This window comes from Callionymus lyra, chromosome 10 (genome assembly GCF_982586985.1).
Source record: "Callionymus lyra chromosome 10, fCalLyr1.hap1.1, whole genome shotgun sequence".
Lineage (NCBI taxonomy): Eukaryota > Metazoa > Chordata > Actinopteri > Syngnathiformes > Callionymidae > Callionymus > Callionymus lyra.
In genome coordinates, this window is record NC_141827.1 from 13,699,121 (window position 1) to 13,726,215 (window position 27,095).

General features: G+C 39.3%; 2 protein-coding genes across 2 annotated transcripts in view; one reads left to right on the plus strand and one right to left on the minus strand.

Annotated features, from left to right (window-relative positions):
- Nucleotides 1-20,700, plus strand: part of LOC148070440 (RNA-binding motif, single-stranded-interacting protein 2-like) — a 33,856-nt gene extending 13,156 nt beyond the window's left edge. Inside the window, exons 2-14 of the mRNA XM_087800286.1 lie at nt 6,266-6,429; nt 10,481-10,539; nt 10,947-11,038; nt 13,746-13,903; nt 14,026-14,105; nt 14,225-14,334; nt 14,450-14,493; nt 15,206-15,299; nt 15,356-15,406; nt 15,478-15,588; nt 15,658-15,738; nt 16,240-16,327; nt 16,420-20,700. Coding sequence (XP_087656412.1) covers nt 6,266-6,429; nt 10,481-10,539; nt 10,947-11,038; nt 13,746-13,903; nt 14,026-14,105; nt 14,225-14,334; nt 14,450-14,493; nt 15,206-15,299; nt 15,356-15,406; nt 15,478-15,588; nt 15,658-15,738; nt 16,240-16,320 — 1,125 coding nt within the window. The 3' untranslated portion in view covers nt 16,321-16,327; nt 16,420-20,700. The remainder of the gene's footprint in view (nt 1-6,265; nt 6,430-10,480; nt 10,540-10,946; nt 11,039-13,745; nt 13,904-14,025; nt 14,106-14,224; nt 14,335-14,449; nt 14,494-15,205; nt 15,300-15,355; nt 15,407-15,477; nt 15,589-15,657; nt 15,739-16,239; nt 16,328-16,419) is intronic.
- A 371-nt stretch (nt 20,701-21,071) lies between these two features.
- On the minus strand, nt 21,072-26,521 carry faim2b (Fas apoptotic inhibitory molecule 2b). The gene is made up of 12 exons (XM_087800699.1): nt 26,492-26,521; nt 26,368-26,413; nt 25,036-25,103; nt 24,913-24,977; nt 24,793-24,846; nt 24,680-24,730; nt 24,567-24,606; nt 23,120-23,157; nt 22,958-23,045; nt 22,794-22,889; nt 22,579-22,632; nt 21,072-21,221 (listed from the first exon to the last, which is right to left on the minus strand). Exons 1-12 carry the CDS (start codon nt 26,504-26,506, stop codon nt 21,072-21,074), a joined length of 765 nt encoding a protein of 254 aa, XP_087656825.1. The 5' UTR covers nt 26,507-26,521.
- Between the last annotated feature and the right edge of the window lie 574 nt (nt 26,522-27,095).

The window sequence follows — 27,095 nt, forward strand, 5'->3', positions numbered from 1 at the left end:
AAGTGCTAGAAGTTTTCTCTCGGACAATCAACAACTTTAAATTATCCTAACGTTTGTGCAGCATCTCTCATTTGCATAAACTCGTCTTAACCACTTCATGCAAAAAAGTAGAGCGATGTGCGTCTGACAAAACAATCACAGTAACAGTTATATTTTTTTTTTTAAAGGAAAAGTTTCACTAGCATAAGATAAAGGCTGTAGTACAGAACAGTGTGTGTGTGCGCACACATGAGTGCGTTTTGTGTGTGAGTGTGTGAAGGCCAGTGTGGTTGTAGACTAGTAATTAAGGGGTGTTGTTGCAGTGATTGGGTCCTGGTTGACTCATGAGCTTAATTTGAAGTTGTTACTCTAGTACAGAAGTCCATGCACCAGATTAGGGGGTCTCTGATCTCTCTCATTCACAAATTAGCTGACCCAAAATAAACTTCCAGGCACCCCTAAGGCCATCTTTGTAGTTTCCACTGGAATTGAACTCTTTGGGTGATTAGTTCAATTTCATGAAAAATAAATATGAACAAAAGAAAGGAAATACTTTAATCTGTGGATTTTTTTTTAAGGTTTATTTAAAGTATGCCTACCTCCAGTAGAGTACATGTACGGTATGAACACACTTGTGTAATTGCAAAACTATTTTGTTTAGATTTGACACCAGCATATATGTAGCAACAAAAAGATGCAGAATATTGACAAAAAGTCAGTCGGCAGCAGTTGAGTTCGTTGACATCCTTCATGTGAAGTTTTGTGATGTGGGGCCACACACGGCGGGCCAGGATGTTGTTGACAGAGGGGATAAAGCCTTAGCTCACACCGCTTCTGTTCCGACTGCAGACATACTGTCTGGGCGGGTGCGCTTCAGGTCAAGGCGACATGTGGCCTCCCGTGTGGTCACTTTCTGCTTATTTTTGCATATTTTTACATTTGCTGCATTTATACTAGGGATATAAAAACTTGCAGTCCAGGGGGCTTTCGTGGTATGAGATACGATATTCTGTATTGACTTCCTCAAAATTTAATTTCATCATTGGCCATTTTTGTTTGTTGATGTTTTGCAGTTCTTTTTGTATTCAAGAGATTTTTGGAATTCATATGTGAACTCAGTTGAACTCAAATATTGTGTGTTTGAAATGTTTCGGCTGACAATTTTAATGGAAAATAAGATTCAGTATATGTTGTACGAGTCAACTTCTTAACTGCCTGGGGGTACTTCATCAACTCAGCCCAGAGGCCTGACAAAGACTCGCATCTTTCTTTGTGACTTGCCAGCCGGGTTATGACCGGCTGACGTGCTTTGAGATGAATGTTTTTAAGGCAAATATGTCGCAGCGCTATTACATGACAGGGGATTTTACCGGCTGTCCAGCCTGCTTCCTGACTTCAGTCACACTTTTGTCAGTAACACAGAGCTGAAGAGGGCGATCCATTTTTCAATGTCTAGACTTGAGAAAAAATGTGTTTTCAATTAGGATTGTAAGAAGATAACGATAGATCTCAATGTTTTTATTCACGATACTGTATCGCTATTCAATAGCGCTGTATGGATATTTAAAAAAGATGTATATATATATTTGTTAAGCTTGAAGATGTGAGCGGAGGTGAAATCACGCTACTAGATTCAACAACACTAACTTTATAAACATCCAAAATGCATCACGACACAAAATATGAGCAGATTGAAGAAACTAGAAAGACGAAACAAAACCGTTAACTTTGCTCTTCTTTAGAGACGAGAGAATGAAAGTCAACAATAACAAATGTTCTTGTTAGTGTTAATGTTGACTTCATCAGTGGAATCTGCCTCATGCAATAAATAGAGAGTTTGTGTTTAATATTGTTTGAATAAAGACGGACTGAGTTCCATGTGTATGACGCCCCGTTAAATTTAAATTCCAAAAACTTCAGGACGATCAATGATGGCACAGAAATTCATTTAACAAGTTCAGTTTAGTCAAAACACAGTTTACTATCTTACTTTTCAATCGTGTTAATCACAGATCAAATTATTATTGTTTTTTTTGTTGGGTTTATTTTACAAAAAAAAAGATAAATTAAATAACTTTGAAATAAAGTAAAATGTTATTTCAGCTTTTAAAGCCGACTCATTTAAAGGACTCATTTTGGCTTTGAAACCAAGTTTAAAGTAAAAACAATTAAACACTGACAAATACTGGATATTGAATGTTGCTCCAGGTTGTGTGAGACTGTTAATGCTCATTTTTAATATAAGTTTACATTTTTTGTTCATATTTCAAGAAGCACTTTCCCACAAGCGCTTTCACATTTGATCTGAGAAAGTATTTGCCCATTTCTTTTCTGTAAAAGCCAGAAAAACTGTTAAAACAATATAATAACGTTGTACCTCGTAATACATAGTACCGTTACGCATGTAAGTAAGTAAGTCATTTTTATGTATTTTGTATAGCGCTTTTCCAGACCAGGGTCACAAGGCGCTTAAACAATCAAAACAATATTCAATAAAGTATATCACGATGCGTATCGTATCACCAGATTCTTGTCAATACACAGCCGTATTTTCATGAAATTTAGAGATTCTTTAAACACGCACCAACAAGGTCTTCCTCCGGGGTTGAATAATGCTATTGTTGGATCTGCTGGCAGTACACATAGAGGTCCAACAGGCGGGTGTTCTTGTGAACGGAGTCTAATTAGCAAGATGGCTTGATGTTCTCAGGGCTCCTGGTGTGACTACAAGACCCTGCTGTGCTTTTCCCTAAACATCAGTCTAATCAGTGACCCTTTCATCTGTACCTTAATTAACCCATTGTCCTCTTGTCACCTCACTCCAAACACATGAGGCGCACCCCCACATTCCGTGGACATGTTCCCATTCCATTCCTTTTGGAGAGTCGCCAACAGATGAATTCCCAGATCAAGAGAGACAAATATACTCTTGAAACACTTATTGATTTAAATAATGTTGGAATAACTAGAAACAACCCTTGTATTATCTCAGGGTCAAGTTGACCCGAAGGTCAGAAAAAAAAAGTGTTTTGAGATATCCCTTGTGGTTTCTCTTGGTCGTGTATCTCCGTAAGGCAGGGAGGTCCTTCCCCTTGACTCTGGGAAAAACAAAACAAATGAGCAAGTATCACCAGAAAACCTAATATACAACTTGTAAACATTCACTGAAAATACTTTAAAATACCTGCAAAAACATTTGTATTTCTTGCATAGTTGCTGTTGTCACTCAGCCAACGATAATACAGAATAAAATATTGTAATTTATATAATTTTGGAGAACACAAACACGTCTGCAGCACATGTCAAAGTACTTACTAATGTCTGGTTCTTTATCTGTGCTGCAATCATCATATTGGACGTTTCTTTTATGGTTCTGAACTCTCTACTTGTTAGGATGTGATTACCTGTTTGGATGACTATTGAAAATAATTGAATTGCGATTATTTTCCTTAATATTGCAATTCAATATGCAATTTCTTTTTTCTATTTCTATATAACCTCTTTTTTTAATGTATTTATTCTCCAATACGATAAATAATTCACTTTAAGGTAAAATGTATTTTATAAGAATAAGGAAAAAAAAAACCTTCCATTGAAATAAAGGGAGAAGGTAATTTACAGTTGTAAACCAACATAATATATTTCTATATTTCTGTATCTGCAAACACTTTAAAAAGTGTGGTGTAAACATTTATATTTATTAATCAATAATAAATCATACAAACTTCAGTGCAGAGAAAAAAAAAGGTCAAACACTGGTCACTCAATCTGCATTTTGTACAATTGCTTTTTTTACACAATTTGAATTGTGTGATTGTACAAGTTAATAAACTTAGCACACACACACAATCACGCCAGCAGTGCGCACACACACACGGAACTCTGCGCTGTGAGCCTCTAATCAACCAGCATTAAACACAAACTCTCTATTTATTGTTTGAGGCAGATTCCAATGATCAAGTCAACATTAACACTAACAGGAAGGTTTGTTATTGTTGACTATCATACAGTCAACTGTAAGTTTCTCTCATATCTACAGAACAGCAAAGTTAGCTGCTTCGTTTTGTTTCGTCTTTCTTGTTTCTTCAATATGTTCATATTTTTTGTCGTGGTGCTTCTCCAGATGCTTGATAAAGTTAGTGGTGGGTATCCTCTCCAAACATCTGCCCTCATCTTCACTGTTGTCAGCTGCAGCTGCGTCACCAGCGCTTGACGTAAGCGCAAATATAGTTATTCAATTGCAGACTGCAGACGCGTAAAGTCTGCACAAATAAAAATGTATTAAGATGTTTCTTGAAGGAGTCAGTAGATCCATCAAACACAGATGGAATATCAAAGCTTGGGAGCAACAATCTTGAAGGAATTCTTCCCTCTGGTCACGAAGCGTGTGCACAAAACTACAGCAGATTGTGATCCGCAGACCTCAGAGCCCGAGCTGGGGTGTAAGGCTGGATCAGATCACTGATGTAAAGTGGAGCCTGACCATGAATAACTAAGAACCAGAATTTTTAAATTTAAAATCCTGAAACAAACTGGCAGCCAGTAAAGATTTAAGGATCAGGGAAATGTGAGTTCTTCTACTAGAGCGGGTCAGAATTCTCGCTGCATGTTGAAAAGTTTTCTACTAAAATTGTTGTATAGAAAATTAAATAGAAACTAACAGAACATTTCTGTTAAAGCGGCACTATGTAAGATTGAACAAATTGGTTTCTGGCTCCCTCTGCTGTTAGAACAGTGTAATTACATTGTCTCCAGCCACCACTGGTCAGAGTGTGCATTTGTTTCTAAAATCCAAAAAAGGGAGAGAAAGGCTCTTGATATTTTTTGTTTTTTCTACTTGGAAGCTGAAAAAAATGATATGAAGGGAATGAAGGGCCATTTCTTACTCGGGGCTCCAAAGCCGTTTCATGGTCAAATGGGCATTAAAGGGAAAGTAGTGGCTGGCGAGTTCTACTGCGCAATTTAAGACTGTTTTAAATGAAAAGTACAGAAACATATGTGAAAATATCAAAATGGTACATAGTTATATTTACATTCTTAAGCTGCTGAATTGCACTGTAATTCAATTTCCAGGCTCTTGTACTATACGGTTTGACACTCTTGATGATCATGTTACAGTTCTTCTGAAGTTCAGAACTTATGTAAAGCGTCTATCTACCAATGTGGAAGTCATAATTTGACCGACTCATCTGTAAGATAATCGAGGCACATGAAGGAAACCAGACTAACGTTGCTAAATGGAGCTTCTTACAGGCAAACGTTGTGCCAGAAGTCCCGGCACATACTGGTGCAGACTTCACATGTTGATGAAACAAAAGCTTCCAGCATTTGAACTTCAAAGTAGAAACGCTCCGATCCTGGCAGATGGCTGCAACCTGAGAATGTTGATGACTTTTCTAATCTAATGAGTCAAATGAATTCCTGCTGCTCTGCTGTTTGTCTCTGCGTGGCTTTAATAACTCAACCTTCTCTGCTGATTAAACTGATCCTCTCCGTCTTCCAACCTTTGATGAAGCCGCTTCAACACGTTCACCTGGTTCAGACTCATAGAGAAATTAAACTACACAAATGTTGTTGTTCTTCTTTCACTTGTTGGTTTTGGTTTGTACCACAGGATCTCCCTGTGGTTCCTCAAGTGAAATAGTAGTTACCCCGCACGGTGAAAGCCGTAAGAGGCCCCTTTTTTCCCCTAAAAGGAGCCGTGAGCCAAGAGGCCCCACATTCCCCTCAGAACGCAGTATTGAGGAGTGTTGACATGAGGTGTGATATCATTTTACCCGACAACCGCATTGTCTCACTCAGGTTTGAGTTATAACTCGCCTTTTTTTTCAACTCAGGGATTTTCACGTCGCCCCACAAAACGTACATCAAGTAAGCTTGTTTGAAAACAAAGAAGTCTTTTATATTTATGGTCAAGTTCTAGTTTGTGTATTTAGTTGTATTTTTTTTTTTAAATCAAAATTTCCTTCAACTTCAACTATGTGGTGTTGATTTGCTGGATCCAGGATCTCCACCATGTCAACGGATCCAGACTTCTCTCCAGCACCCTCCATGGATTCTTCTCCCCTACTCTCCTCTTTTCTCTCAGTACCCCCGGATTCTGGTTCTGCTCAAGGTTTCTGCCTTCTAAATGGAAGTTTTTCCTTGCTGTGATTCACTCATTGTTGACTTGCTGGGATCTGTTTTTCTTTTCTCCTATATAGTCTTACCTAAACTGTATCCTGAGATAACTTTGGTATGAAAAGACACTTTAATTGTGGCTCCTTTGTGTTCTTTTTCCCCACAGCAGGCCTATGTGTCCCCCAGCCATCAGATGGCGCCCACCAGTCCAAACACTAACAGTAGCAGCAACAGTAGTGGAGGAGGGGAACAGCTGAGTAAAACAAACCTGTATATACGAGGACTTCATCCGGGGACTACAGACCAAGACCTGGTCAAGCTCTGCCAACCGTAAGTGACGTGGAGAAGTTATGGGATCCAGAAAAAAAAAAGATTTAAACATTCCTGTGGTGATTATTTGAAACAGTTTTGTTTGTTCCTGTTGATCATGGTATTGTTTGTTTGTTAAGAACATGAAAAACAAGAAAGTTTAACTCAACACAGTAAGCAAACCCCACTTTTAATTCAACAAAATATAATTTTTTTACCCTTTACCTTCCCTTGCTAGTTGCTTATTGGCTGCGGTTTGGTCGAGCTCTAGATAAAACCCACACGATTGTCCACGTTAATGTTCCAGGTGTGTTTTTTGAATGGTTGGCACAGCATAGGTGGGTTCTCATAGAGGCAAACTGGCAAAGGTGTGAACAAACGTCACACTGCAGGCGTTCAAAAACAAATTGTTATTGTTGATGTTTTATATTGTATTGTTGGTATTGATATCATTTTCTATGAAGGTCTAATTTGTAAAGTATTAGAAACACATACATAAAAATGTATGAAGTATTTATAAAAGATAACATTATGGTTATTAATATCATATATTACAGGCTTTATGAAGGATTATAGGTTGAAATGTAATTACGAATTAACACTGTATTAGGTGAAATTGTAACATCAAAGATTCTCATAATGTAGTATACAGAAAGGTTATACCATATTTTTTTGGTTGTGTTAATGTTGATTTTTCTTTTCTGCTTATTGTTAGCCATTAGCCTCACATTAGCAGGATTTTGACGATCGAGGAAGGAACAAAATATCTTTAAATCTGTCTGGATAGGAAGAACAGGTGAAGGATTAAATTGTTTCTTGACAAATAGCATGTTTAATAAGAACTTATTCAACAGTTTAGGAACGTGAAGTGCAGACCCAGTTCTTAAATACATGGTTTCGCAAGATCTTAAATGATCACTAATTTCTGACACCAATGACATTCTTATTTATTATTATTATTATTATTATTGTTATTCAGACTTATTTGAACGTTAAGCAGTGTTTTAGAAGAACACACACTTGTTATTACCTTTGCTAGAAAGCCGAATCAGTGCCAAGAACACAGAAGAAGTATGCATAGAAAGTTGTAGGAAAGGAGTGCGAAGGAGGAGGGAAGAGAGGCCTACGAAGGGGGAGAACTCGCTGCCTCGTCATGTCCTGATCTAACCCTCCTCTTCGAGAGTCCGGATTGGCTTGGTGAAAAACAAGCGCACAACTCCAACAAACACAACCCACATAGAGTGACAACAGCCATCAATCACGTAAGCTGAGCAGGCAAACATTGTTTTGTCTAAGATCTGAATCGTGATCACATGCCACAGCTTGCAGCTGTTGTTCACCGTCAGACAGTTTTCGTGCTCTCAGGAAGTCGCTGCCATGTTTGGATCGTAGTCATGGACGTAATGTCGTAGTGTGTTGCATGTACACGGTCAAATACACAATCCAGGTGAGCTTGAATGTTGTTTTATCAGTGGATGCTGGAACATAAGGGAAAAGGGGAGAATGAAGGGCAGGGGGGTCACTTAAGGAGGTGCTCAAATGAGTGGGAAAAGAGTGATGTGGCCCACAGAGAAAGAATGTCAAGAAGTCATATGTCACGATTGTCTTTTTAAGTGCTTGGCCTGAGCACGGATGAGTTCATGGTTGCAAGGCTGCAGAGGTAAGTGAAGGGTCACTCAGTCAACGCTCACAAACCTTTGAACCCTCTTGATGTGACCACCGAGGGAAACGCGCATGTTAAAACGGTTCGCATTTTTCTCTCGGTCTGCCACAAATCAAGAGATCAATAGAAGTTGAAGGTTTACGAAGCGTTACAAATATGCTGAACTGACGAGACAACAGTTGGATTTGATTATGGAGCTGGAGCTGTTGATCTGTCGGACCGTTGGACCAGAACTAATATCTTGACTCAGAAAGCTAAAACTTTGTTCTAACTATTTGAGAAAACGTAGAACCAGCTTCAGGCGTCCATACAAATCTGCGTGAAACAGTCAAAATGGTGCAGTACACGTTACAGGCCTGTGTGTGGTGTTCTAAAATAACCTCAATATAAAGTTAACTTGTGTAAACAATATCATATGAGACCAATAATGAAGTTAAGCTTTTAATATGATTCACTCAGAATATTTTATTGGTCGTCCAGGATTGGTGTTGTGAAGAACTGTATAAAACAATGCACAGATAACTCTAAATATTTTACGCGATTATTTCTCAATGGTCCGAATGTTTTTTTAAAATCTTGTTCATTTAGGAATGTAGTGAATAAGTTAGTGACCATTTACCCAAAATAAATTCTTTGGAACTGCTGCTGAATTTTTTGAAATGATTTGCAGATGTTTATATATGCAACTTGTGCCATACTTTTTTGAAACAATTTTGTTCAGTCAACCATCAACTATTATTTTCTCAAGAGAGTGTGTTTGGGGGAAAAAAGGCATATCTTTCACCCTTTGGGGGTTGCTGTACCAACATGGCTGCTTCAAAAAATAGACTTTGCCTGTAGGAGATAATTGGCGAACACAGACACTTCAATCCAAGAGTAAAAAGTTCCCCACCTGATTTAAAAAATAAAATAAAACACTGTCTTCATATTTGTTTTACTAACAAGTGATATCAAGTCAAGAATAAAAGTGAATTTAAAGTACAAATCTAAAACATTGGAGGCATTAAGACACATACTATTATTACTATATGAATTACTTTTAACTTTATTAGTAAAATTACTTTTACTATTAATATATCTTACGTTGCATATCTATCCAGAAGAAAGTAATACAAATAAGAGAAGGTTTATTTTTTGTTCTTCTGGTTATATTTGTTCAAATAAATGAATCTTTAGTTGTGCCACACATCTACTTCACCAGAGTTAGAAGGAAACAAACCGCTTCAGTCAAATACAAAAACAGTTTCATTGCTCTGGGCTGGTTTAGAAACAAGTGCAAGTAACTACAGAATTAATAAAAAAGGGTTTTCCGTAACAAAACAGGCACCAGCTACAAAGGAAACCCAACACTCAACAAACCACAAAATCGGATTCCAAGAACAACAACAACAACAAAAAACTACTACTTTTGTGTTTTCTAATATTAGCTAGAATACTAACTATTACATTTAACACATCATCTTGTGTTACTTAAGATAAGGTGTGACAAAATGGTTGCCTTGTTTTCTAAAGTTTTTCTGTTACTTATTTCGTATGTTGTGTTTACAACGGAGAATAACAGATAATAGACACACAAAAGATACATGGTTAACACAACAGTTGTGTACAGAGTGAGTCATGCCTGCAGATGTGCGCTGAAACAGGTCCGGAGTGCAGGGCCTGGCACTGCTCAGCGCTCATGTGCGGGAAGAGAAAACAGAGCAAGGGATGTGGAAAGGAAGGGAGGAGGCATCAGGTTACATGCTGCCCAGACGTCATGTCACCCAAAAGCAGCAGAGCAGGCCTCTCTCTCTCTTTCTCTCTCGCTCTCTCTCTCTCTCTCTCTCTCTCTCTCTCTCTTTCTCTCGCTCTCTCTGCTCTGAACCCGGCAGACAAGGGCAGGTCTATTCCTCTGTATTGCTGATGTGGTATAGAGCACTTCCATTAGCACAGACATCCTATAAACGCCTCCCATTGACCACTTTTAGCTCGATCTAATGCCATTAATGTTTCATGATAGCATCTTCACAAAAATGTATTGCTTCTATTTCAACGTTACGACTGCTTCATAGACCTCGCTGTGGGTTAGATTAGGGAGTTTTTTAGTGTTAAACCGAGGATACATGAGGTGTCCGCACAAATATTTATTTACAGCGTTGTGTACACATAAGAGCAAAAGTCTGACATCTCCTGTCTGAAAGAGCGTAAGAGACAAGGTGTACAAAGACAGAAGGGCGGCGGCAGACAGTCTTCAGTGACACCTAATTAACGCTCTCCATTGACGACACAAAGCTCAATGTATGTTCGTGTTTATACCTGCAGTCGTCTTGTCAAAAGGAAGTGTGGCCGGATCGGTATGCGAGCTGTGGAAGCAGATTCTTGTGTTTGCCCTGCAGTCACCTCACTTGTAACTGATCTGTATCCACACAGGTATGGCAAGATCGTGTCAACCAAAGCCATCTTGGATAAAACCACCAACAAATGCAAAGGTGAGCAGTTTCACAAGGTCACAGAACTACATGTTGGAAAAAAAACCAAATTAAAGTCTCACAGAGAACCATACGTCGCACGTGGTAATACACACATACTTGAGGAATTATAATGGTTCCAGTTTTAGTATTGTAAGTATTGTTAGTTATAGTAGTCTTAGGTGAACTACCTGTATGACTATTAAACTGAGATTGTGTCATTTAGGTTTAATCTGATACTGGTTCTAAAGCTAATAGCTTGTTTTTTTCTACCTGTTTGATTTCTTCTTTAAATTCCTTTGAATATGAAGCTAAATGTCAACTTGACATTGACTTTTAAACTCAGATTTAGCAGACCTGCCATTTATTGCTGCCCGGCGTTAATGTGACGCTCTATTCCTGAAAAACGTCCATTTCTGTCTTAACAGGTTATGGATTTGTGGACTTTGACAGTCCAGCAGCAGCACAGAAAGCTGTTACAGCTCTGAAGTCCAGTGGGGTCCAGGCTCAGATGGCCAAAGTAAGGATTTGAATTTGACGCAAGACTCTTCTTATTCAGCTACGTCTCTTTCTTTTGACCTTTTCACAACCTTCCCCTCTTTTTCCTCACACCTCCTCTCTTTGCATTGTATGTGTCGCTAACATGCTCCTGTCGTAGCACTTGTTCCGAGCGCTTTGTCCAAGTGTCTGCAGTCAAATAAACCCTTGTCGGCCCATTAAGCTAATCCCTACGGCTGTCAGGGAGGGAACCCAGGGGAGGGTGCCACTACACCAAGTGTCAATTGGTACGGAACAATGCTCCGGCATTGTCCATCGTCTGGGTATGGGTCCTGGGGCTGACACCGGCATTTAATACCCTCTACCACGGTGTCCCTGCCCCTCCTATGTCTTGCACCCAAACAGACCCCGGGTGCAACGTAACACTCCGGCCTCCTCGCGGTTCAGGCCGGAAACCAATCTGTTTCGCCAACTGACATGAACCAGTCTGGTGCAACCAAAGCTGTGCGTCGGTGTCGCGGGAGGGCCACACTATACCACATATCTCAATACCCGACCAGCGCAACCAGATACCAGAACTTGACTCACCCAGACGGCGTGCGCTTAGTCAGAGGTGTTGATAGGCGCTATGCAGCCTAAATATACACAGCTGCTTCACGAGGCTATTTCAGGTCAAACCTATATCTAGACTTTATCAATGTACAGGTCTCCTCTGGCATTGCACACCTTTACCATGACAGTGTTTTGAGCAAACAAAAAGCCACACCTTGCTCCCTTCAGACTTCCTGGACAGGCCACCGAAGGCCCGCAGGGCCCAGAGGCAGCAGTGCACGCCAGGGGAACAATGCCTGTTAAAAATAGAAGCCTTCCTGCTTCCGAGCACCTCTCTGTTCATACTCAGATGTCAGCTCACATGCCCGACACACAAACACACACAGACACACCTCAGCAGACATTGCTAAATGTGCCGGAGTAAATCCCTCTCACATGATCTCAGACTGTAGCCTCTACGGCTTCTCAGTGTTTAACCACAAGATCTGATATATTATGGATTATCTCAGCCACTTTACCTTTTCATTGAACACTTTATTGCCTGGCTCTTATATAATCATCACATTGCTTCATTACTTCAATGATAAAAAAAATTAGTTTACTTGTACATAAACCCACTCACAGTTTCAACCACACTTCAGATCTTGTAATAGCACACTGGCTTGAAGTTGGAAATGTAATTGGCTCTCCTCAGAACTCAGTTTCATCCAACCATCAATTCATCATTTTTGATTTTATCTTAGCAGACCCAGGACTACAGAGCAGAAATGCACTTAAAAGAAGTCTGTCTGAAAGAGTCATAGAAATACTAAAGGAATAAATTCTTTCAGTGCCCATTCCACAGATGAGGATGAAGTCTATCAAGCCTGGCAAGATATTTTAAAACTATACCGGGCAAATCTCCAGACAGCCAAAGCTAGGCTCAACTCAACTCATCACTTTTAGAAGAAAAGAATAACCCCAGGTTCTTATTCAGCACTGTAGCCAGGTTGACACAGATGAATGAATTAAACAAATCTAAAATGGAAGTGAAGATTCTTGTATTATAGCTATTCTAAACACAAATGTTGCAGCCCTACTATTAATAGACACTAAGCCTGATTCATACTTATACCAGTTATTAATTGATTATTGACTTTTATTGTTTCCCCCGCGTGCTTAAAGAAGTGTCGAAAATTGTCTTTATTTCAAAGATTCTTGGGAAAGTTGTCGCTAGTAATCTCTGTGATTATCTTCACGATAACAATCAACTTGACATTTTTTAAACTGGTTTTAGGTAACATCACAGCACAGAGACTGCTCTCATAAAAGTCAGCAATGATCTGCTATTGACCACTCATCATGGCCTTGTTTCAGTACTTGTTCTTCTGGACCTCAGTAATGCATTTGACACTGTTGAAAAAAGGCCAGAAACCAAACCATTAAATCATACATAAAACAAATCTCACAGACTTCCTACTTTCATTTCATAACATTTAAAAAATCTTGCATTTCCTTCCTGTGGACGCTGCTGAGAAGCTTTTGTTACCTGGACTACTGTAACTCTCTTCGGTCAGGATGTTGAAGAAAAGTCTTTCAGAACTTTTGTACTTACTAAAACTAAGTGGCATTATCATACTTGTCGTGTGCTGTACTCTATTACATCGGCTTCCAGTAGAATTAAGAATGCAATTTAAAATGCTTCTTTTAACCTACAAAGCTTTACACGTTCTAGCACCAACATACATCAAAGATCTAATCCAAACATATGAATCTTCTAGGATGTTACGATCCTTAAACTCAGATCTATTAGTTATACCACAAATCTCTAATTGTAGATTTGGAGCCGGGGCCTTCAGTTTTCATGCCCCTCTGCTGTGGAACCAGACAGGCCCTTCTATGTTTAAGAGCGATTTAAAAACGTTACTTTTTGATAAAGCCTATAGTTAGGACTGAAGCTCCAGGGCTATACCTCCTCTTTAAGTACTTCTGGATCTGCTGCCGGATCCAGGATGTCCTCCAGAACCATGATAACCAGTCCAGATTTCTCTCTTGCCCTCTCCACCCTTCCCTTTTTCTTTAAAAACAAAGCATTGTCTCCCCAATATTCTAGATTACCTAATACTTGTACTTATACTGTATTTAAAAACTCACATTTTCAAAAGGGATGTTCATAAAAAAAAATTGTCTGTGTGCAGCAACAAGAGCAGGACCCCACCAACCTCTACATCTCAAACCTGCCAGTGTCCATGGACGAGCAGGAGCTTGAAAGCATGCTCAAATCCTTTGGCCAGGTCATTTCTACACGAATTCTGAGGGACGCTAACGGGACCAGTCGCGGTGTGGGGTTCGCCAGGTCTGACCTAAACTGCTCTCTAGTGAACAACGGAACATACCATATACCGTACAGTTGATAAAGCTGACGGTTTGAATTAAATCCAAAACTAACAAGGCATGTTGTGACTGATTGTGTTGCAGAATGGAATCTACAGAGAAGTGTGAGGCCATAATTCAGCATTTCAATGGCAAATTTATCAAGATTCCACCGGGAGTACCTGGTGTGTGGAATGTTTACTTTGGCCTATAGAAACTTGATATTGTTCTTTTGGCGCCAAAAGCAGATTTTTGAGCCCAGGCTGAGGTCAGACAATGAACTCTCGTGTTTGATCTTCCACAGTGCCCACAGAGCCATTACTATGTAAGTTCGCAGACGGAGGTCAGAAGAAGAGGCAAAACCAGGGGAAGTACCTTCAGAACGGACGGCCATGGGGCAGAGACGGAGAGACCGTAAGTAACTTCACTTAAAAAACAGTGTAAACATTTTATTTAAACACTTTAATTCAAAAGCTCGGTCTGTGCATGACATCATTGGAACTGAATTCTGTGTTGTTTTTTTTTCCAGGGAGGAATGACGCTCGCATATGACCCCACAGCCTTGCAGAACGGGTGAGTACTATGCATAGCACTGACAAAAAACAGCCCCAGCCCATCAGGGAAACTTATTCTTCAGTTAAAGGCGCCCCCTGCTGGATTGTTGTAGAACAACGACGTGTCTAAGGAAAGTTAGGCAGATGTTCTTGAACATGCACGACAATATTCATTCTTTATTTTGGCCTCGGTTCTTCTAACAAAAAACTAGTTAAAATAGTTAATCCAAGTTAGTCACAGAACCCCCTTGAACTCAGAAGTATAACTAACACATCTTCATCCAAAGAAGGTCAATCTGCAGATTTCTAATAACAAGAACAATCTATGACCAGGGTGTGTCTGACAAGCTCTTAGGGTGCCTATAGCACAACCTACAGACGAGGAAGTGACACTGCTCGCAAATGATTATTATCACTGTGTTGCTCCAAAGCTTTGGAACGATCTTCCTCTCTCTCTGTGTTTGATGATCTACTGACTCCTTCAAGAAACATCTGAAGACTTTCTTATTTGTGCAGGCTTTTCCCTGATTTTCGCGTTGTTATCTTGATCTTTTTAGTATATATTTTTTGAGTATAGTTTTGTGACCCTGGTCTTGAAAAGTGCTCTATGAATATATCTTACTTACTTACTTACTGTCCCGCATGTTTATCAACACGTAAGACAAACAAGAGACTATTAAGACATTGCCTTTGCATGTATAAAGTCACTCATCGTTATTTCACTTCAACAGCTTCTACACGTCGCCCTACAGCCTCACGCCGAACAGGATGATCTCGCAGGCCTCGCTTTCACCGTACATGCATTCACCCATCTCATCGTACCAGGTGAGATCAGGCTTTTTAGAACTTCATCAAGTGCTTAAACCTGGACATACCTGCAGGTACACAGTCCATCCTGGATGCACCACCAGTCATACCTCATGCAGCCAGCAGTGAGTAGATTCTTTAGAAACTTTCTTCTGCCCCCTGATATACCATGAAGTGAAGACACCCGTTTGTCTAGGGTACAGTCCTCACCCCCACAATGGAACATGCCATGTCCATCCAGCCCACGTCTATGATGGGACCCCTCACCCAGCAGCTAAGTCACCTGTCCTTGGGCAGCGCGGGCACAGTGAGTATCACCCGCCTCATGACCACCACGTGTATAAAAGATAACTAACATCGTTGCTCCGCTCAACAGTATATTCCGGCCAACACAACTATGCAGGGGACATACATCCCACAGTACACCCCAGTGCCTCCCTCCAGTGTCCCAGTTGAGGTGAGATTGTCCAAACTTACTCTAAATACTTGATGCATATTCAGAACTGAATAGTTATAGTTCAGCAAATGGCTGCACTCAAACAAGCCGTAGCAAGATAAAAAAAAAGACTTTAAATAACCACAACAAAGTCTCTCGGTATATGTTTCCCTCGCCCTCTTTCTAAGCCTCAGTTTCTCTGTTGATCATTTCACAGCCAGTGAAGACAGTGTATTGGTCAGTTTTCTTATCAGGCGATGTATGATGTTACAATTAAGAATTTCACTTCCATCAATTTGGACTGGCCCACAGGCCCATTCACTCCAAAATATTAAATGTGTTATCAAACATCAATAAACTTTGCCGCACTAGGCGCCGCTTTTCCGCAAAGTCAGCGTTCTAGTGATGCCACACGGCCCTCTCAAAGCAACATTGCAGTTGGTTTTATTTGAATTAAAAATCCTTGTTGATTGAGAAAGGCAGACATCTGGTTCACTGACATGTGGTCTAATCGTGTGTCAGGAAAATGGCAGTCAACAGCAACAGGTTGCCATGGAGACTCCCTCGGAGCACACAAACTACTCGTACCAACATACCAAGTGAAGCTAAGGTATGTCTGTAACTGTATATTTTGTTCAGGAAAAGTCAAAAGTTAAATTGTAGGAATTTGTTTGAAAAAAGACCATCTGTTGTGTCTTCCAGCTCCAGCCTTGTGGGCAGAGGGCACAACAGAACTCCAACCAAAGGGGATTCAGGCTGAAAGAGAACTGTGCCCCGCACCATCGCCAAGTACATGGACTTGAACATGGATGGCAAAAGAATCGTGAGCGAACGTGTGCTTTCATGTGTACGTGGGGTTGAATGTTTCTTTTTATGTCTTTTTTTTTTTTTTTTCTTCTTCTCTCCGTTTTTGAGAAGCCAGACGTGTTTTCTGGACCTTTACACACACACACACCCTCAAGATTTTCAGAACCAAAGGTGGAATCTTCTATTTTGATATAAAATAAGGAACAAATCCAGATGTTTTAAGAAAGAGAAACAAAACGTTTGGATGATAAAACTCAATGTTACACAGTGAGAATAGGAAGTGTCTCTTTGTCTTTGTAAAATATGCAATAGTTTGTTTTGACTTCCTGTTGTCCACACACTCTTGTACAGTTTTTTAAAAACACTTGCTGGTCTGGCGTACGGATGAAACGTGAGCGCTGGGAGCGAAACCGTTTAAAGCTACTTCCTCCTCTGACTGCTGCAGAGGCGTTTATTCATAGTTTACTCAAAGTCAACTTTCTTTCACAACGAAGAGAAGACAATCAATCATTTCTATTTATATTTGAATTAAAGTTCTATTTTTAAACCTTTTTAGGACATACAACTTACATTTAATAAAGAAACTTTATTTAATGCTGTAGTATATAAATACCAGTAAAAATGAAGAGGTTAACATTAATAAGCTGAATGTTGGGAAGCTCCAAGTTTCCGACTGCACCGTAGGAAAACTTCACACTGTTGGCGTGACGTCCACAAGAAGTGGTTTTAGGCGTTTTTTTTGTTGTGGCATTTCTTCAGATCATTCCCTCGACTGGGGGATTAGGTGAACTTTTATGATGTGAGCAGTTAGATTATGTGTACAAAGATCAGTGCAGTTAGTGGTTGAATTAGTTTAGTAAAGTTCCAGGAATTTAAGGAGAAGATAAACAAATTCCTGCAGATTAGTTTGTTTGAATGGGGACTGTAAGTCTTTGTTTCAATGCTGCTGCTGTCACCTTCTATGATTTTTTCTTGTAGAAAGTTGTTGTGTTACTTTTTTCATTCTTGTCTGTCACTTAAAAATAACTTAATTTGCCTTGTCATTGATTTCCTTTAAATTAGATTTTAGCTGTAAACTATTACATCCTCTTTAGTTTTAACTGTATAGCTTGACGCAGTTTTGTTGTGTTTGTTTTGGTGTGCACGTTTTTTTGTTTTCTACCGTGTACGTTTGGAGCTCACCTCAGTTAACCAAACCATGTTTCATCCAAAAGAATCTCCGGCAGAGAATCCAAATATCTTTTCTATAGATATGTAGATACCAGTGTGGTTTTATGACGATCTTGTGTTTAAACTTGGAAGTGCCATTAAAGACCAGTCCGTCACGGTTACCTTGACGTAGTCTGCAAAAAACTGATCTTTAAGCCTTAACACTCAAGACATTACGAACTAATACTGCTGAATTCCTGAGGAGTTGATGATCGGCTTCTTGAAGGTTCACCTCCCTCTTTGTAAAACATTTGTCCCCTGCTGCTTCATCCAACACCAAGTTGGTAAACATTTGAGAATCGACACCAGGCGTGGTCAAGATTTCTAATCTTATTGACCCATTCTGAAGCCCAAATCTGCTCTCAAGTCCCCCCAAAAAAAGAGTTTAAAGGCTCTTTGACTGAAGAAGTGTAGGTACACGTTATCCAAGAGGTTCAAAAGCAAGTCAAGTCTGTGTAGAGTTTCTAGGACGACGTTTCGGGTCTCATTCGAGGAGCTTCTTCTGATCCAAATGAGCTGGGTTTTGGAGCCAGTATATGTCCTGCTAAGAGGGAGGAGCAGAGAGCAACAGGAGTTTGGAACAATGCATGGAGTGAAACCCATCAGGGTGATTTGCCTGGTGAGGTTGGTAGAAACCCATTAGTGTGCCAAGGCCTGGAGGAGTGACCATCACATGATCCCAGTTGAGGTTCCTTGGAAGTTCGTAACCCCAGCTCTCGTGGAGCCTCAGATGAGGAACGAAAAATCGTCCTGGAAACTCTACACAGTCCAGTGGACCCTCTTTTGAACCTCTTTGCTAACCATGACCTGGATGAATGAGAACCTTCACGGACAGATAGGACAAACATAGACCTCGCTCGCAGAAAAACCTATCACCGTTTTAAGCAGATGATGATGAGAAGTTGACGAGATTCTTGAGAGATTAACTCATGATAAAGTATCATCCAGAAGTACAGCTAGTTTCCTGGGGTGTCCACCGGATAGCCTGGGATTCTGTTGCATCCTAGTACCAGAGGATGGCCTTATTACTCTGTATTACGACAGCATGTGATCCGAGTGTTGTCATGATACTGTTGAGTGCTGAATCGTTCATAATCTCTTGACAAATGGCAAATGGCTTCATTAATAATGGCCACCAAACGACCTCTGTTTTGACTTGACACGTCATTGACTGGTTCAAAATTGCAATGTCATCATCTTCAGAGGTTTATTTTGAAATGCAAATTGAATCTGATAGTTCTTTCTACTTCCTGTCTGCTCTGTTTGCAACAAAAATAGAAGCTGCGTTTTCCACTGAGGGAGACGGAGCAGAGACATAGTAGCTGCACATGTGGCTGAAGAGCGATGGGGTTGTTCATGTGGTCAAGAGGTACATGCGGTCAGGACGGAGTTTAGAGTCGGTGCCACATGTGCCCTGTAAAGTCCATTCTTCTACCAGTGAAGATGCTCTCTCTCAAGACAGGCTAGCTTTCCAACCCTCCGTTAGCTTCGTCAGACATGGGGTTTATATTCCTGCTCTGCTTCGGAAAAAGATTTTCAATCCCATCCAGAATTCCGGAGGCACCGTCAGAGCTCCCACATGCATCCCCAAAGTGAGTGCAGCTTGTTCAAGTCAACATTCCACAGAAAGATCATGATCTGGCATCAGTCGACCGTCCGTAAAGCTGCAGACACGAAGTGTTCGGCGCTCTCTTTGTTGTCGTCGTCGTCCAGAGGAACGTCGGTCTTTCTCACGCTCTCCTCGTGCCTAAGCAAGTTCTTCAGTTGCACTCATTGTGAAGGTTTTCACAGTGACTTTAAGATGCCTTCTCTACTTCACTTGTTATATTTTTACACCGTAGACAACCTGGTCCTAGTGGATGTAGAGTCAGTCCATGTAACAAAACCAATAGGTCTTCCTCTGCCAACACACACATGTGCGCGCACACACACACAAAAGCAACACTTGATTCTGTAAATAGTCTTTTCTTTCACTTTTCTCAGATTTGTTTAGTTTTTTTTTCCTTTTTTTTATTGATTCAAAGTCTGCAAGGAGCAGAGGAGCCATGAAGGAATTTGTCATGGAATTTGTTTGATATACTGTTGAAATGATATTCCATGTTTTAGCCATCACTTGTCATCACTTGTAACACAGAATGCAACACAAAAAGTTTATGAAACTATGAAACAACCCTTGTTACATTGCAGTGTTTATTTATTTGTGCGTCCACCATTACCAGTCGACTCACGTTCAACTCTTTTGGGAAACTTATCAGTGAATTATCAAGAGCTTCTTCATTAATCGTCGCTTTTCATGCACTCGTGAAACGTGCACGCAGGGTTCTGTCGGTAGAATATTTGAATCGATCGCGGATTTATCGGTTTGTTTCATAGTTTCAAAATGTTTTGCTGCTAAAAACAGATATCCAAACGCTTGGTTGCATGTCATCAATTTAGGATTTTCAAAATGTCATCAGAAAAAATGGGTTAACGCAGTGAATGTCTGCTGTAATGTTAAAGAAAACAACAACTACTGTGTGATGGAATATTGAGATTATTCAGCTGTTGAATTCAAATTTACTTACAGAAACACTGTATCAACCAAGTTTGTTGTGAATCTCGGACATTCTGAAAATACCGCCGGCTCATCTCAATTCTGGAAAGTTTTCTTATTTATACAACTCATGTACAGAGGTTTTGATATTTGGTTCTTTTTGCAATGCCACATGGCTACTTTTGTCTTCCTGTGCCAGAGTTTGTAAATCGTCTACAACTTTTGTGTTTTTTTTATTGAGCGATTGCAAATCTTTCTTTATTTTTCTTTCGATTTGAATACGTCTTTTTTGTTTTTTAATAAAAGCCTTGTTTTAATCGTCGTGTTTTTTTCCTCTCAATGCATAGACACAAACAAGCTTTATCAATGAAGTTGGTTAAACGGTTTCAATCGCCTATTCTTTGTTTCCGCTTAGTTCAGAACATCTCAAGATTTTATAATTGATCTGTTTTATTTGTATAGATTCAAGACTGACTTCCATTCAAAAATCTGCCAAAAAAAATCCAAAATCATTCTCAAACTGGTGTGATGACCTGGAGATGTTTTTTCTAAACCTGTGTTTGCTGATTTGAAGGTATAAACTTCCAAATAAAATCCAAATCTGTGTCCAAAAATGAGTCAAATAAACGTGTTAAACACACACACATGCAAGTGTGTGTGTTTGTGGAGTCTCACTGACACACGGAACTTAAAACCTGTTTGTTACATTAGAGTCAAAAAGCACATTCGACTATCCTGGGCTTTGTTTTGAAGATAAATGAACAATTCCGGTGCCTTTACAGAGTTCAGTCGCACAAACAGCCGTTCAGTCTCGTCCTCCCCCCATGATCTGCAGCAAAAAGGTGTACAGGTAGATGACGTCCAGGTAGATGCTGAGTGTGGCGAAGATGTATTCCTCTGGACTGATGCTGACACGCTTGTTCCCCAGGAGTAGCTGAGTGTCGAACGCCAGGAACTGCAGCCATGAGAGGACAAAACACAAACAGTCTGGTTTATTGTGTAGAACAATGTAGAAAAAATTGCTGCACATGTACAGACACACTTCACTACATTGTCAAGGAAGAACAAAAATGCTATTAAATCAAAGCGGCTGCTTTATTACCATGATAAGGTGTGCAGGTTTGATGAACATGAATGAAAACATTGTATTCTAGCTTGAAATCACTTATTCTGGATGATGTTTCACTCTTCTGACTCACTCTCGTGTTTCAAATATTGAAGTCTTCCTCTCCAAGATGCAGTAAGTCTCTCATTATGACCATGTTTTGAACTTGTTACTTTATAAACTTCTTTCCCGTCGGAAATCTCAGTGAACAAGAGGTTACCAGCGTGAAGATCATTATGACGTAATAATGGGCTTCACTGCAGAAGCGAAGAACGCGGTAAAGAAGAATGGATTACTGATGCTGAGTGACAAATCTCAAAGCTTGACCAATCATAGAAGAGTGGGCGTGGTTATGGTCAACAAGAACAACTAATGAGGCTTAAGCTCATTTTCTAATGTATATATTTTAATGAAAAGAGAGTTTTGTACAAACAGACACATACTGACAATACAATAGAGGTCAAAGATCTAATTAAGACACACTTAAATCGACACATAAGTTGCCCTTTAAATTAAAGTTGACCTAATTTAGTTAGCTCATTGCTAAGTCAGTTAGCATAGGTAACATAATTGTTTTGGGGGTTGTTTTTTTTATTTCTCTGGGTCTGAAAGATATGAGGAAAAAAATGATATTGAATTCTTCTTTTATCTTTCAGTCTGTGTCACATATTGTCAAACTATCATCTTCCCCGTCATTATTGAGTTTGAAACTTTACGTTTCTGATCAAATGTCAGCACGTGAAACATTAGACTGATGAGACTTTTAGTAAGTAATTTGTATTTATAGAGCGCTTTTCCAGATCAGGGTCACAAAGCGCTTAAAAAAACAATACAAAATTCAATAAAGTATATACTTTAAAGGTCAAGATAAAACTGACAACAACACAGGAGTTCCAGAAAATCAAGGAAAAGCCTGAACAAATAAAAAACGTCCTAAGACGTTTCTTGAAGGAGTCAGTAGATCCATCAAACACAGAGAGAGAGGAATATTAGGACTTGAAATGTATGTATTTGGATTACCCTTATAATTGGCTATTTGTCCAAAATATCTGTCAAAAACTTGAAAGAAAAACATTCTTTATCACATGATTGCCAAACATTCGTCGCTATTATTTGCGTTTGAAAAAGCGAAATGAAGGTTTGAATTCAGGTCCTGGTTGTTCAAATGGTTCAGAACCACTTGGAAAGGATCATGAGATGGACTCACCAGAGTGAAGAGGATGGCGCCCAGCACTGCGTACGTGGCATGTAACCAGGGAACCTGTGGATCCAGAAGTGTTACAAAACTGTTAAGTCGGGACAGCGAGCGTCTATTTCAAGAGAGACGCGGCTTGAGTGGATTATCTGTAAAGCTGATCTCGATAAAAGCTTTAACGTGCTATTGTTGTTCCACACGCATCGCTTTTTCCAAAACACACTTACATATCCAAAAGGAACCACGATGGAGATGGTGATGGCACACAGCAGCATGACCATGCACAAGGAGAAGAGGACCCCCTGACAGGAAGTGAAGTCATACTGGGACAGAAACGACACCTTGTTGTTATTTCATCGTGGGAAAAGGTCGGAGGGATGTCTTGTCTTACTTTGCTCTGGAAGCTGAAGACCGTGACCGAGAGGCAGACCAGGGCCGTGATTCCCAGACACAGAATGACAGACTTTGTGTTGTAAAAACTTGGGGGGAACAAAGAAAATGTTTATAAAAATATTCTTTGAGGTCAATGACAGACGGTTTTTCTTTCACACACCTGGAGACGAAGCCCATCATGAAGGCCATGCTCAACGTCTGCACAGGAAGACACAACGATCTTCAATAAAACATGTTTTATCTATGATCAAGTCTTTTACACAGCAATGAGAATCAAATGTAAAATTCACTGTTTGTTTTATTGACAAAATTCCATCAATTGTATTATTTACCCATTTTCACTAACTCTATTTTACATTTATATTTAATATGTTCAATAAATACAATAACACATAGCAATAATAATAAATTGCTTATTGTAGCATTGTGGTAAATGAAAATAAATGTAATTTTGAATAACAGTTAATTCTGGTATTGTTTTTCCACATCATGGTTTTATTGCACTTTTTGTTGATTCATTTGTGTTAAAATATGTTATTTTCCTTCCATATTTACCATAATGATCATTACATTTTTTTAAACTTATGACTAGGGGTGTCAATAAATATAGATGTGGCATATCGCAATATTCTTTCCCATGATGCTCAATGGATATATACATATATATATATATATATATATATATATATATATATATATATATATATATATATATATATATATATATATATACATAAAATGAAATGAACATCCCGCAGATGTTTGATGCTGATCTTTGGACATATTTTGGTTAAAAAAAAATGAAATCAGTAAAGACTTCATCAAGAGTCACGTGGTCTGTAAATTCTGCAACACCAGAGTCAAGTACTCGACAATTCTACAAATATATCCTTGTTACTACAGTAACAAAATATATAGCAATATATAGTATCGTCGCCGCTGCATCGTGATACCCTAGTCATGACTCACTAGAAAATATGTGATTCTTCCTCCATGTTTTCCGTAATGATCGTTTAATTTTTAACACTCATGACTAGGGGTTTCGGAAAAAAACGTTGTGGCGACATATTCTGTCATATTCTTTCCCATGATACTTTATCGATAGTCAACAGAACTGTATCCACTATTTAAATAGAAGTTTATATATATATATGAAATGAAATGAAATGAAATGAACATCCCGCAAGATCCCGACAATGACTGAGTACGAGAGGATACAGTCAAATCCAGCATTTTAAAAGCTTTTGGTTTCAAAATAAGTAAAATTAGTTACGACTTTGTCAAGAGTCATGTGGTCTGTGAATACTGCAACACCAGAGTCAAGTACGCGACAATACTACAAATACATCTAATATATCGCAATGTATTGTATCATTGCCCCTTTATCGTGATACGTATCGTATCGCCAGATTTTGCCAACACAGCCCTATTCAGGACTCACTAGAACTCTCTACTTATTACATTTTCACATGTTTAATATTGAGTTGAATGAAAGATAAAAACCTAAACCTGACACGACAAGAGTCTTGTTTTTTAAACAAATGCACATCATTCAAAGGTTGATCAACAGGAAGATAAATGCTCGAGGAACATCACAGGATACTCACAAAAAGAACTAATAGAATCACATTCCAAGGAAACTGCCTCCTGTTGAGCGGGAAAAACACATCATCTCAGTTTGAACAGCAAAAGATCGACCGACTAGTGACAGGAATTGTACCGTATTTCTCCACAGCAGGTAAGTGTGATGTACGTAGCAAAGAACACGAGGCTGCGGTCAAAGACACACTAAGTACACACCATCGAGAACATCTTGTCGAGTCGGTTACTCACTAAGACGCCATGTACAAGCCAGGATGGGTCTGAACGTAGAACCTCACGGGTCCACTGCGAAGACAGAAGATAACATCAGGAAGGAACATTCCACACATGAGTCTGGGGAGCGAGAGTTACCAGAAAGTGAAGAGACAGACGATGCTGACGGTCACCAGCTGCTGGACCGAGAGGATGGCGTAGACCTGGAGAACATTATGTCACTCAAGGGTTCAAGTTTGGCTGCTTCTGCAGAGGGTTTACCTTCCTGATGAAGGTCCGTCGGATATTCTTGTCATCCCATACGAACTGGGCTTCCATCTCCTCGTACCCTGAAAGATAAAAACATCTTTGAGTTGATCCCGGAGCACAAGTTATGGTTGATGTCCATGAAATGCTTAGTCGTGATTCTTAAGAAACGTGGGTGGAAAAGATCCTAGAAGTGATGGGTAAGAAAATACACTTAGAAACAAAGATAAAACAATATCATAGTCTGTATGGAAGGATAAGTGTAGGTATGTGTAATAAAATTGTATTAATTTAACTTATTTTGGCCGTACATTATTTCATTTTACATATACATTGTAAATATTTCCATCTGATGTGAAAGTAATTAAGTGCTGAATACTTTTTATTTAGAAGAATACTGAGCTCAGATTGAGAACTTTTAAAACGATTAAAAAGTATAATATACTCTGCCATTATGAGGGCCACACTTTTGCCAAGATCTAGAATCTTCACTTCACTGGAGTCAAACGTATATCCTCGCCGCTATAAATTGGACTGTCAATCATTTTTGTTAATGTCTTTGTGCGTCCCAAAGAGTGATACATATATATGATGTTTGTTATTATTTTTATTAACAAAAAAAAAAGTGAATACATTGTCATCGTTGAATAGATTTCTGTACAAGGTTTTAAATAATCGTGTTAATAGATTAGAGAAAATGCGCCAAACTCAAGTTTCAAGAGCTGAAATATACTGTTTTTGGAGAAAATAAAATCTCCTAAATACATTTGAATAAGACTAGTAAATCTATTTCAGAAGCTCACATAGTTAATAATAACTTACAGACTGCCAGCAAACATAGTTAGTAAGTAGGTAAAGGTTATTTGTAAAGCACCTTTCTAGACCAGGGTCACAAAGCGCCTTAACAATCAAAAACAATATATAGTTAAATGATATACTTTAAAGACAAGACACATAAGACAAACACAGGAGTCTCACAAATAAAAATGTCTTAAGATGTTTCTTGAAGGAGTCAGTAGATCATCAAACACAGAGAGAGAGGAAGATCGTTCCAAAGCTTAGGAGCAACAGCCTGGAAGGATTTCTCTTCTCTGGTCCTGAACCGTGTTTTTTAAGGATCAGAGAAATGTGAGTTCTTCTACTAGAGCAGGTCAGAATTCTCGCTGCAGAGTTTTGTATGAAATGCAGGCGAGACAGCTCCTTCTCCTTTAGACACGGAAATAAACTGTTACAATAGTCTAAACAGGAAGACACAAACGCATGGATCACAAGCTCCAGATCGTGTTGTGACATATTTTCCCATCAATCAATATAAAATGAACATAATAATTTACAAATGTGTCTGACCTGCAGTCGCCTCCCGATAGCTCGGAGGTTCGTTGTCCGTCTCCTGCTGAGAGAAGAGTAAGTAAGTAAGTAAAGAGTGTACATATAACGTCTACATTTTGAAATGTAAAAAAACAAAACACACTTTTTCCTTCTTCATCTTTGTGTTGATCCAGATCCCACGTTTTGAACCGTGTTGGTGAGAGTTTACAGAACCCTAGATGGACTCGCTCCTAAACAGTTGTGAGTCACTGCTCAGAATTTCTATCCAGTGCGAGGATTACTCTGCAGCTTTAAAGACGTTAGAGAGGTTAATCTCTCTCTAGTCCCCCTCATCCTCCTCCTCCTCTCCTCTTCGAGGCTGTTCTCGTCACGTCCAGGTAGTCCGGGGTGTTTACATGAGTAGACCACTGGTGTTCACGACTATCCATGAGAGTCAGACTGTGACTGAGGAACGTGATCTATACAAATGATGGACAAATATTGGGTTTAATGTAGAGAAAGCAGCATGAATTGATAACAAGAAAAATGTTCTGAACAACACATGACATCATCTTTTGTGTTTGGTAACATCACGTTTGGTAACATCACGTTTAGTAACATCACGTTTGGTAACGGGCTCACAAGACTAATGAGATGGAAGTTGAGAACATTAAGACGAACACACTGTGTAGTAATGAGATTTACTGAAAGAGTTTGACCTCATTTCGTTCTTGTTTTGAAAACAACTTTAATTCTGATGACACGGT

What these genes read in the sequence shown, in the direction of transcription:
- faim2b (XM_087800699.1), bottom strand. An exon ending in TCTTCAGCTTCCAGAGCAAA is followed by an intron (nt 22,890 to 22,957) that starts GTAAGACAAGAC and finishes TTTCTGTCCCAG; the next exon opens with TATGACTTCACTTCCTGTCA. An exon ending in TCGTGGTTCCTTTTGGATAT is followed by an intron (nt 22,633 to 22,793) that starts GTAAGTGTGTTT and finishes CTGGATCCACAG; the next exon opens with GTTCCCTGGTTACATGCCAC.